The 12,068-nt window shown below is 50.9% G+C and overlaps 3 protein-coding genes across 3 annotated transcripts in view; all 3 read right to left on the reverse strand.

Annotated features, from left to right (window-relative positions):
- Positions 1-154, reverse strand: part of ETH_00009375 (uncharacterized protein) — a gene marked incomplete at both ends in the record, with an annotated part of 855 nt that extends 701 nt beyond the window's left edge. The window contains one exon of the mRNA XM_013373581.1: positions 122-154. Within this exon, the coding sequence (XP_013229035.1) occupies positions 122-154 (33 nt within the window). The remainder of the gene's footprint in view (positions 1-121) is intronic.
- A 1,462-nt stretch (positions 155-1,616) lies between these two features.
- On the reverse strand, positions 1,617-4,965 carry ETH_00009380 (DNA-directed RNA polymerases I and III subunit RPAC1, putative; the record flags this gene model as incomplete). Its single annotated transcript, XM_013373582.1, has 8 exons — positions 1,617-1,688; positions 1,811-1,857; positions 2,177-2,284; positions 2,846-2,929; positions 3,140-3,239; positions 3,783-3,901; positions 4,174-4,369; positions 4,723-4,965. The coding sequence occupies 8 exons, from the start codon at positions 4,963-4,965 to the stop codon at positions 1,617-1,619; spliced, it is 969 nt and encodes a 322-aa protein (XP_013229036.1).
- Positions 4,966-6,719: 1,754 nt separating this feature from the next.
- ETH_00009385 (GMP synthase, putative) lies at positions 6,720-10,861 on the reverse strand (the record flags this gene model as incomplete). Its single annotated transcript, XM_013373583.1, has 8 exons — positions 6,720-6,962; positions 7,467-7,660; positions 7,872-8,010; positions 8,389-8,605; positions 8,949-9,280; positions 9,754-10,212; positions 10,328-10,550; positions 10,752-10,861. 8 exons carry the CDS (start codon positions 10,859-10,861, stop codon positions 6,720-6,722), a joined length of 1,917 nt encoding a protein of 638 aa, XP_013229037.1.
- Between the last annotated feature and the right edge of the window lie 1,207 nt (positions 10,862-12,068).

A 12,068-nucleotide genomic window follows, 5' to 3' on the forward strand; every position in this document is an offset into this window, starting at 1 on the left:
GCCCCCAGGGGGCTGGTGGGGGGGAAGGGAAAGAGGCTGAAGAATGCGGCATTTGAGGGTTTGTGGGTACAAGACCAAACCCTAAACCCTAAACCCTAAACCCTAAAGTGCAGCAGCAAACCCTCGAGCCGGGTTCATGAGACTCACGCGCCATGCCCCTACAAACCCCAGCAGCAAGTGGGGGAAGCAGCAGCCGGGGCCCCAGTGCTGCTGCAGTGCTGCAGCAGGGCCTTGGTGCTGCCTGGGGCTTCTGCTGATGCTGTTGCTGCAGTTGGGAGTGCAGGGGAACGCAGGAAGTATCGAGCTGCTGCTGCTGCTGTGCTGCTGCTGCTGCTGCTGCTGCAGCAAACCAACCGCGCACGTGTCTCGCGCAGCCTCTGCTGCACACCTCAACGACTACAGCTTTGTGCTGCTGCTGGCGCTGAAGAAACGCAGAGGGGCTCCAGGAGTGGTGGGGGCCCTTCAGGGGCAGCAGGGGGGCCCCTCTATTAGGGGCCCCTGCTGCTGCTGCTGCTGCTGCAGCGTCAGTGAGGCTGCTGCAAAAGGGGTTTTCTAATTAAAGGCTCGAAGGCCTGGCATAAGATAGAGGCGAAAGCGCTAAGGACCCCTTTTGGGGAGTTTCCCGAGGCAGCAGGCTGCAATTCCCAGCAGCTGCTGCTGTTTAAGGCAATGCTGGGCGCCGCTTTCCTGCTTCTTCTGTGCCCTTCCGGGCTCTAGAAGCTCAAATTCGGATTCAAATTCAAATTCAAATGCATTTCAGTAAGTTGTTTCAGCATGGAACTCGTCAAAAAGCATGAGATCGCGCCGTTGGCGTGGGGTGTATGTGCAAGTTTTGCAACAGTGCACCGTACCGCTGCCTGCAGAAGTTTTTTCATTTTCTTCTTTTGTTCTTTTAATTTAAATTAATATTTTTGAGTCATTAAAGCACTGTCGAGCAGCAGAAGTCCAAAAGACAGCTCGTCGACGGCCAGAGGCAGCTTCCCCCCCCTTGCATATCGCCACGAGTCGCTGCAGCGCGGAAAGCTGGAGGATCTCGGTTTTTTCCCGATTTTTGTTTAGATTATATGATAAATACTGTCATTTCGGATTCATGTATCTAAATTTCGGAGCCGCAAGCGGCAGAAACAGCCGCGAAAACCGAACCCGACATCCGAAACTTGAATAGCCAGCAGTGGTGCTGGTAAGTAACCCAGCGTGCAGTGCAGCTTGCTGCGTTTCTCTCTCCATTTTTAGGAAACAAAATAATTAATTGTCTAAATTTGAACAAAATTGAACTAAAAGACTTTCTAGTATTCTAGGAATGGACTGCAGACCCCCGAAATCCACTTTTGCAAGAAGAGGAAATACCAGCAACGGGAAACGCCGAGTCCAGAGGGCACGCCAGAGCGCGCCAGGGTTTGGGGTTTAGCGCCTAGGGTTTAGCGTTTAGCGCCTAGGGTGTAGGGTTTAGGGTTCAGAGCCTAGGGTTTAGGGATTGGGCTCAATCTGCTGGTTTGAAGGGAGCCGCTGGCAGTGCAAAGGCGTCGCCTCGAGGCCCTCCATGTTCCCTTTATTGCTGCCCCACTCAGGGGTAATAATGAGGGTTTAGGGTTTAGGGTTCAGGGTTTTCTTTGGCTTTACTCCAGCTGCTTCGTCCTTATGATCTCGCGAAAGGTAATTGCCTTTTCCAGCAAGACCTCCACTGCCATCTGCGGCCGCACATGCATTTCGGGGCTGCATGCGCGCATGCATGCACGCAAGCCTAAGCCCTAAACCCTATACCCTAAACCCTAAACCCTAGCTCTTCGGAGTCGTGCAGCCGCGCGTTTACCTCGAACAGCTCTGGGGCCGGCACTGAGCCAGTCGACTCAATCGAAACTGAAAGAAGCAAAAAAGAAAAAAAGGAAAAAAGGAAAAAAGAAAAAAGAAATAATAAAACAAAAAGGAGAATAAGAAATGAATAAAACAAAAAGGAAGAAAGAAAAAGAAAATGAAAATGAAAAATGAGAAATGAAACAGCACAAAACGCCCCAGTGCACAAAAAGGAACGAAATCTGCATGCAACTGGGGCTTTTCTGTACAACTAAATGAACTAAGCCCTGAATCCTAAACCCCAAACCCTAGAAAACCCTAAACCCCCAAAACCTCTAAACCCTAAACCCTAAACCCTCGAATCAGCTACAGCTGCGAGCCCCACAAATGAACTGGTCCGGGATCTTGTTGAGTTGCAACTGATTTTCAAAACGCTCCAAACATGCACGACAAGTCGTGCAATTTCGAGGGAACTTCGCGTAGGCACGGCCAGCTGCACAACAGCCAAAAGGACTTAGCCAAAAAAGGTGAATTTGCAAAAAAAAGGACTTAGCCAAAAAACGCGAATTTGCAAAGAAAAAAGAATTCAGCTGAAAAACAGAAATTGCAAAGAAATGGACTTGGCCAAAAAAATTGAAATTGCAAAGAAAAGGACCTAGCAAAAGAAATGGGAATTGCAATACTAATTAAAGCACTTAGCCAAGAAACAGAAGTTGCCAATTTAAGGACTTCGTCAAAAAACAGATATTCCAAATAAAAGGACTTAGCCAAAAAACAGAACTTTGCAAACCAGAAATTTCACGAACTTGCAAGTTAAAGGACTTGGCCAAAAAACATCAATTTGCCAATTGAAGGACTTCGGGAAATAAAGGGAATGTGCAAATTAAAGGACTTCGCCAAAAAACGGGAAATTGCAATTTAAAGGACTTAACCAAAAAACACGAATTTACCAACTAAAAAACATTCAGGAAAAAACGGGGATTAGCAAGTTAGAGAATTTTAGCAACCCTAAACCCTAAACCCTAAACCCTAAACCCTAAACGTTGCGACTTACTGGAATCTTCAATATCGAAAACCCCCATGGGACATAACTCCTTCAGCTCTTTCGCCTCTTCGCCTTCTATTGGGCTTGTGAAGACTGCAGGAGAAAAGCCGGAAAATGGTGTCTGAGGTGTACAGACACCTCAGCTGTTGCCGCGGTGTACAGACACCTCAGCTGCTGCTGAGGTCTACAGACACCTCAGCGGCGCCCGCCCGACCCGAATCTTTCTTTTGCTTCCGCATTATTAAAAGAATAAATTTGAATATACTTATTTTATTTTATTTTATTTTTCCTCTTTAAACCTACCAAACTCAGGCTCCAGTCTGTACACCGCAGTCGCCACCGGCGACCATTTCGCATGCGTCTTTCCCAGCCCCTTCTCTAAGAAGCCGAACAGTTCAATTTCCTGAAAAAGAATAAACTAATAAATAAATAACTAAACAAATAATTCAATTATTAAATTAACTAGTTAATTAACTAATTGTCCAGTTAATTAATTGATAATCAGCTAGCTACACAGACCAACGCAGCTAGCTAGACTTGAGCGCAGCCGCTTGGCTATGTAGACAGCCACAGCTAGCTAGCTAGCTAACTAGCTAGCTAGCTAGCTGGCTAGCTACTTAGATGGTGTGCCAGCTTGCTATCTACCTAGCTAGCTGTATAGCTGTCCGGTTAGCTAGCTAGTTAGCTGGCTAGCTAACTAGCTGGCTTTTTGGCTGATTAGCTAGCTAGCTAGCTCCCTGATGAGCTAGCTAGCACTCCACCACGAGCGCATGCATGCATGCAAACAAAGCCCCAAAAATGCGGCACCCACATGCATGCAAGCATGCGAACAAAGCCCACCCATGCATGCATGCAAAGCCCATGCATGCATATATGCAAAGCTCACGCACGCATGCATGCATGCATGCATGCATGCACGCATGCATGCATTCGGAGAAAGCCCCACCTGGCCTGGCCTGAGTTTTGTAATTAAGATGTCGGGGTGTACTGGGGCGGGAGGGTCTTGCGCAAATTTTTGCTTTTGTCTCTCCGACATTGGAATCCACTTCAAGTCCCGCGCGTATACTGCAGCAAACCCTAAACCCTAAACCCTAAACCCTAAACCCTAGGTCCTGGACCCCTGCGCGGCGCTGCTTCTCAAAACGAGCTCAGTCCCCTGTCCGACAGTCTCCCCGTAACCGCAACCCCTAAACCCTAAACCCTCAACCCTCAACCCTAAACCCTAAACCCTGAACCCTAAACCCTCAACCCTCAACCCTAAACCCTAAACCCTGAACCCTAAACCCTACCCCGTAAACCCCAAACCCTAAACCCTAAACCCTAAACCCTAGGCTTGCCCGGCATGGACTTTTGGTGGGGTTTGAGGTCGCCTGGAGAGCACTTGACGTGCATTTTGAACTTGAGAGAGTTTTCTTCAGAAAGCTCTTGATTAGGGTTTCGGAATTTCAACTTTTTAGGGTTTACTTTGAAGGGAATTAAACCCAGCCGGTGCGCCAGCACCTCGTCCTGCACCACGCCTGTGTTCTGCCATATCTGAGCACGCGCCCAAACCCTAAACCCTAAACCCTAAACCCTAAACCCTATGCCCTAAACCCTATGCCCTAAGCTTTCAACCCTAAAACCGCAACCCTTGACCGCAGGCGCTAAAAGTTCGACCCTGAGCGCTAAATCCTAAACCCTTAAGCCTCAATTTTAGCCCTAAACCCTAAACCCTAAACCCTAAGCGCTAATGTCTAAACCCTGAACCCGAGGCCCCGTGTCATCCACAGCCACCGCGGGTCCGCAAACAAGTACCCGCACTACCCAAACCCTAGCTCCTAGGGTTTAGGGTTTAGGGTTTAGGGTTTAGGGTTTGCCTGTATGGTCTCGAGGGCCGCAGTGGGGACTTCGCTGATGAGGATGCGGCGAAGGGCGTTGGCGAGGGAGGCGTCGCAACCCTTGAGTTCCAAAACCACGATTTGGGGTTTGCATTCCAGAATTTTGATCTTCAAATTCTTTTCAAAAGTCCCCAAATCAAAAACCTCCGTCTCGTGAGAAACCACAGGACTTTCCCGGGGCCCCTCGAGGGTACACTGCACGCGGTTGGGGAGCCCGTGGGGGCCCCTGGGGGCCCCCTTCCCCGCGGGCATTGCCGAGGGTTTAGGGTTTAGGGTTTAGGGTTTAGGGTTTGGGGTTTAGCGTTTCGGCGCGCAGCCCCGGAAACCGAGCGCGCGAGGCCCAGCAGACTGCTCGCTGCAGGGCCTTGGCCTTCGAAGCCACGACCTAGGGTTTGGGGTTTAGGGTTTAGGGTTTGCGGTACGCGTCCAAAGCTAGAGCCAGAGCAGACGCCGCGTTGAGCGCTCAGCCGTAAACCCTAAATTCAAACCCTAAGCCCTAAACCCTAAACCCTAAACCCTAAACTCTAGAGCCTCAGGAGGGCTACAGAAGCACTGCTCGCTGGCCTCGCCGGAGGGAAGGAAAGGAAATGCAGCTTCAAACAAAACAAAAAGTAATTTTAAAATTATTTCATTTTATTTATTTAATTTAATTAATTCAGAAGAGTCAAATTAATATCAACCACGAAAAAGCTGAGGGCTCACGCCGTCCGTCGATTGCTGTGGGGCCCCGGACGACCCTAAACCCTAAACCCTAAACCCTAAGCACCACATTGTAGGCTCTAGACCCTAAACCCCAAACACTGGACCCTAAACCCTAAATCCTAAACCCTCAACACTGAAATTTTAAGCCTGAGCCTAAATGCTACGACATCGTCAGGCCCCAAACCCTAAACCCTAAGCCCTAGCTTTCGTCTCAGCCTCAAATCTAGGACCATGAACTCCGCAACAAGAGATCAAATGAGATAAAATTGAAAAATTTAACAATAAATAAATAAATAAATTAAATTTATAAAATCAAATTATTCAAATATTAACCTCGCCAGCCGCCATCGAGCGGCGAGGCCGGGGCGTACGTACACCGCAACGGCTAGCCTTCCACTCATTTCCAATTCGTATTTTAAATACTTTTGTTTCACCATTTCAATCTGTTTTTCAATAAGAGCCTCCAAACCCTAAACCCTAAGCCCTAAACCCTAAACGACGAAGCGCTATTTCAAAACCCCAAACGCAAACCCTAAACCCTAGGCAGCCGTAAAGAAAGACAAGTTTCGCCTCTAGCTGCTGCCTAAGCCCTAAACCCTTGCAAAATAAAGCAGCAGCAGCAGCAGCTGCTGCTGCTGCTGCGGCTGCGGCGAGTGCCACTGCTGCAGCAGCAACAGCAGCCCCCGCTTCATCAGCAGCAGCAGTAGCCAGTCTCGCTGCTGCATCACTTGCAGCAGCGGCAGCAGCTGCAGCAACTTGCTGCTGCTGCAGCAGCAGCAACTTGCTGCTGCTGCTCTTTTTGTGTGCTCTTCCCGCTGCTGCTGCGTCTCTCCTTCTTTTGAACTTCCTTGACGCTCCTTCGCGTCTTTCACACTTCTGTTCATTGTTTAGAGCCCAGTGTTCCCTGATGCTGTTCCCTGCTGCTCTTGCTGCTGCTGCTGCCGCTGCTGCTGCTGTCCCATTCTTCTTTCGCTTCTGCAGCTGCTTTCGCTGGGTGCAGCAGCAGCAGCAGCTGCTGCTCCTGCCTTCGCTGCAGCAGCAGCAGCAGCTGCTGCTGCTGCTCCTGCTTTGCAGCTACTGCTGCTGCTGCTGCTGCTGCTGCAGGAGGTCACTCACTCCCACTCGACGGTGGGGGAGGCTTGGAGGTGCAGTCGTAGAGGACTCTGCCGACCCCGCGGACTGCGTTGGTGATTTCGCTGCTGGCAGCCTCCAGCAGCAGCAGCGGCTGCTGCTTTGCTGCTGCTGCTGCTGCTGCTGCTTTGCTGCTGCTGCTGCTGCTTTGTTGCTGGTGCTGCTGCTGCAGGTCACTCCCACTCAATGGTGGCGGGGGGCTTGGAGGTGCAGTCGTAGAGGACTCTGCCGATTCCGCGGACAGTGTTGGTGATTTCGCTGCTGGCAGCATCCAGCAGCAGCAGCGGCAGTTTAAACCAATCTGCTGTCATGAAGTCTTCCGAAGCAACAGCCCGCAGCACGCAGCAGCACTCGTACCGCCGCCCGTCCCCCATCACCCCCACGGACAAACACTCCGGCAGCAGCACCGCAAACGCCTGCAGCAAAAACAGCTCCGGGGGTTTACGGGGGTTTACGGGGGTTTATGAGATTTCGTGGGGGGTTGTGGGGGTTTAGGGGGTTTTATGAGGGTCTATGGGGGTCTATGAGGGTTTACGGGGGTTTACGGGGGCTTGGGGGGTTTAGGAGGGTCTATGGGGGTTTACGGGGGTTTATGAGGGTTCATGGGGGTTTGTGAGGGTTTACAGGGGTTTAGGGGGGTTTATGAGGGTTCACAGCCCTTTGTGCCAAAAAAGCTGTACCAACATGATGAGGGTTTACGAGGGTTTGCTAAGTTTCGCTAGGGTTTGTTAGGGTTTATTCGTGCTTGCTCGGCTTTTTAGGGTTTGCAGCAGAGCAGCTGCCGCTGCTGCTGCTGCTGCAGCAACTGCTGCAGCAGCTCCTGCAGCCCCTTCTGCAGCCCCTGCTGCAGCTCCTGCTGCACAGCTGCTGCAGCAGCCGCCGCTGCTGCTGCCGCTGCTGCTGCTGCTGCTGCTGCTTACCTGCGCGATTTGGTTGTAGAGTCCGGCCTGTCGAATGTGTTTGATGAAAATGCTGTCGACTTGCTGCAGCAGCAAAACCCTCTCCCGTGTCACTTCGCCCAAAATGCGAACTGCCAGTCCAGGGCCCGGAAAAGGGTGCCGCAGAATCCGATCTTCCGGCAGCCCCAAAGCCCGCCCCATTTCCCGCACTTCGTCTGCGCAAACACGCTGCTGCTGCTGCTGCTGCAGCTGCTGCTGCAGCTGCTGCTGCTGCTGGTGTGCGGGGGCCGCTGAAGCGGCAGGTGACCGGCGGGTACGCAGCGGCGGGCAGCGGCGAAACAGCTGCAGCGGCGGAGGCGAAACAGCGGCAGAAGCAGCAACACAGCAGCAGCAGTAGCAGCAGCAGCAGCAGCAGCAGCAGCGCACCTTTGAACAAATCCCTCAAAGGCTCCAAAACCTCCAACTGCATTTTCTCAGGAAGACCTCCAACGTTGTGGTGAGTCTTTATTGTTTGAGAAGGCCCTTTGAAAGAAACAGACTCTATCACGTCCGGGTACAAAGTCCCCTGAACGCAAACCCTAAACCCTAAACCCTAAACCCTAAACCGTACACCCTAAACTCTAAACCCGGAGGACGGTTTGAGAAGGTCCTTTGAAAGAAACTGACTCCATCACTTCCAGGTACAAAGTGCCCTGGCCCGCAAACAAAAATCCTAAACCCTAAACCCTAAACCCTAAACCCGGAAGCCGGAAGCCGACGCCCGAAGTCATGGCCTGGAGCTGGAAATCCTAAACCCTGAACCCTAAGCCCTACAGACGGAGCCCTGGTCGTAAAGCCTGAACCTAAACCCTAAACCCTAAACCCCAAACCCTAAACCCCAAACCCTAGTGGCCAATCCAGCGCGGCGGTTGGGCTAGAGGGGTTCCCTGGGGCAATTAATTACCTGCAGGAGCAAAGTGCCCTTGGTGGGGATTTTCTTTTTTTGAACTGATTCTTCGAAAACTTCGATAAACAAAGCTCCGATTATTTTTCTTTTCTGTTCAGGATCTTTAACTCCTTTCAAAGCAGCAAAAAACCTCTCGCTGGCGTCGATACACTCGATCGACAAGTCGGGAAAACACGCGCGCAGCGACTCCATTGTTTCCGCCGCTTCGTTTTTCCTGACGCAAAAACACAGAAGCAATTGATTAAATTAATTGAATTAATTAAATCAATTAAGTCAATTAAATTAACTAAATTAAATTAATTAAATTAAACTACTGGGTCAACTGATTATTTCAAGTGGACGCAATTGCAGAAAAGCTGAAATGCGTTTCGGGTGTATGCGCAGCTTTGGGGTGTATGCGCAGTTTAGGGTGTCTGCGCAGCTTTCGGCGGCGCGCGATCCGGGGGTCAATTGGGCTCGTTTTTTCGCGAATTTTGTGAAATACAGGTCGGAAAAGAAGAAAATAATGCAAATAAAGTTGAAAATTGCGAAAAGCATTTGAAAAGAGGGGCGCGGACCTGAGGAGCCCGGTGTCGATGAAGAACCCGTGGAACCTGTTGCCGATGGCCCTGTGCAGCAGCGCAGCAGCAACTGTGGAGTCGACACCCCCCGACAAAGCCCCAATGACTTCGCGGCCCCTCACTTGCTGCTGCAGCAGCTCAATTTGCTGCGGCAGGAAGCTCTGCATGCCCCACTGCAGCGGCAGCCGCGCCACGCGCTGCGCAAAGTTGCGCAGCAGCTGCGCCCCACAGGAGGTGTGCGTCACTTCGGGGTGGAACTGCAGGGTGTACAGACCCCTTGCGGGAGCTGCAGCAGCAACAATGGGGCAGTTTGCTGTTGACGCCAACGTCTGCAGCAGCAGCAAACTTGCACACAAAGACTCTCCTTTCCCCAGTTGCTGCAGCAGATTGAACCTCCTTTCAGCGGATTGCTGCAGCACGTTAAACCTCCTTTCAGCGAATTGCTGCAGCAGATTAAGCCTCTTTTCAGCGAATTGCTGCAGCAGGTTAAACCGAATTGCTGCAGCAAATCAAACACCTTTTTAATTAATTGCCGCAGCAAATCAAATATCTTTTCAATTAACTGCTGCGGCAAATCATTTGTGTCTGCATGCATGCACTGCTGCATCCTGAGCCGCCCCAGGTGTACGTACACCCCAGAGCAGGTGTACGTACACCTCAGAGCTGCTGGCAGCAATGCCGGGAAGCCGCAAAAGCGGGAAACACCAATTTAGGGTTTAAAGCAGCAGCAAAAGGACTTAAATTGAGCGAAATGGAGTGAAAAGGAGTTAAAACGACTTGTTGAATGTTGAAAAAGACTCACTGTGAAGCCAGGAGGCAAACTCTGCACTGTGTCTCCGTGGCTCATCCAGACTGTCACTTGGGGCCCCTCAATTCCATAGAAAAGGTCTGCAAGAAAAGGTGTGGGGCCGTGGGCCGCGGGGACTGACCAGTGGTCCGCTGCTGCTGCTGCTGCTGCGTCTGCTGCTGCTGCTGCGGCCTCCGCAGCAGCAGCAGCAGCAGCAGCGTCCAGCACGGGCTCCGCAGGCAAAGGACTCAGTGTTATTTCTGTCTTGCCGTACTCCCGGGGCCCCTCGCCAGCCACAGAGCCCCCCAGCTGCTGCACTATTTCTTGCATGCCGTAGCAAATGCCCAGAATGGGAATTTGCTGCTGCTGCAGCAGCTGCCACACTTCCCGCCGCAGGTGGGGGGCCCCCTCTTCGTACACGGAGGAGGGGCCCCCGCTCAGGACCACTGCAGCGGGACGCGCTGCAGCCACTTCCTGCAGCAGCAGCAAGCCCCCAGACGCAGCTTGCAAGAACTTGAACTTTGAAACTTTTCAACTTAAATGCCTTTCTTCTGAAAGGCAGTTAAGGAACTCCAGGGAAAATACTCACCTCCAGAGTTGCTGTGCACGACAGGAGCTCCGCGTACACCCCAACGGCGCGCAGGCGCCGGATGATCAGCCGCGACACCTGAGAGCCGAAGTCGAAGACCAGCACCATGTGGCGTGCAGGCCGCCGCCTTCCGCCGGAAAGCTCGCTTTCTCTGGAATAAACTGTCATTTTTGAAACTATTTCGCGCAGAAAGGCGCAAAAAGGAAAAAAAATGACCCCGGATCTGTTCAGGAAGCACACACGCAGACCACCAGCTGTCTAGACACCCGAAACGCGCACCCCGGAAGCCGCGCGATCTGAGCCGATTCGTCGAGTTTTCAGTTCAAATAAAAACGATTTGAACTCCAATTGTGTTGCGTTTCACTTTTATTTAATGTCAAGAGGCGAAGGAGGTCTGAAGACGCAGTCAGATGGACCCTCTCACCCCTGCGGGTTCTTTTCTTGTTCAATGTGGGGGGCCTCGGCCGCCGGAGAAAGCCACAAATATTCAGATTTGACTTTGCAAATGCTCAACAAACTCGAAAGTTGATTCATTTAAATCTTTAAATTCAAATTTAAACCGAAGAAACAGACCCGCTACAGAATCGATGCCGTGAGGCTTCCGCTGTCCTGCATGCACTCGGCCTCTCGCAGACTGCAGCGCAGCAACTGCGCGAAAAGCTTTAAAATTTAATGAAACCAACAAAATTAAATACATTTTACTTTTTAAAAATAATAAATTAATTCAAAATTAAATTCTTTTCCCGAAGGAACTCCTTCATACTCTGCTGCGCCCAAGCCCGATGTCCAGACCTGGGTGGCTTGCTTTCTTTGCTCGTTTGTTTATTCTTCCTTCCAAAAGTAATTTTTTTCATTTTTTGAACCTAATTTCTCATTTAATTTTAATTTAAGTCCAATTTGCTTCTCTAAGACCCCAGATCTCTCTCCAACTCTAAAATTCCAGTATATAATCACAAGCAGCAGTAGCAGTAGCGGCAGCAGGAGCAGTAGCAGCAGCGCGAGCCTATTTGCAAAAATAAAGCGATTCCAAAACTCCAAAAATGCATAATAGTATTTTTGAGTTTATATGAATTCCAAAAAGCCCAAACTATCTACACATTTTGGACTCTGGCGCATGCACATTAATTTGCATGCACACCAACTGCAAAATATGCATATGCATATATAAACAATAAAAATACATATATATAATAAATAAATATATTTCTATTTAAATATATTTTACAAATATAAATATATTCATTTTTATTTTTTTTATAATTACATTTTCCTCTTCACAAACGCCTCAAATCTCATTCGGTGTCCATACACTGCATTTTCCACTGCATGCATTTGCAGCAAAAGACCCCACAGACCCAAAAACACCCACAACACCCCCGGGGGCCCTAACAAACTCTAAGAGGGGCCCCTGGGCCCCCTGGGCCCCCTGGGGCCCCTAGGGCCCCTGGGGCCCCCTGGGGCCCCCAGGGACTCTGGGACCCCTGAGGCCCTTGGGGCCCCTGGGGCCCCCGGGGCCCCTGGGGCCCCTGGGGCCCCTACGGCTCCAGGGGCCGTTGGGGGCCCCCCGGGGTTCTGGTAATTAGTAAAGTAAAGAACCCTTAGGATGTTTTGGGCTGCTGGGGGCCCCTCAAGACCCACAGAGGGTTAGGAGGCGCTATGGGGGGAGGGTCTTGATGCTGCTTCAGCAGCAGCAGCAGCAGCAGCCGCAACAGCAGCAGCAGCAGCAGCAGGGGAGTTGGTA

This window comes from Eimeria tenella, genomic scaffold (assembly GCF_000499545.2).
Source record: "Eimeria tenella Houghton genomic scaffold, Eth_scaff16, whole genome shotgun sequence".
In the NCBI taxonomy this organism is placed as follows: domain Eukaryota; phylum Apicomplexa; class Conoidasida; order Eucoccidiorida; family Eimeriidae; genus Eimeria; species Eimeria tenella.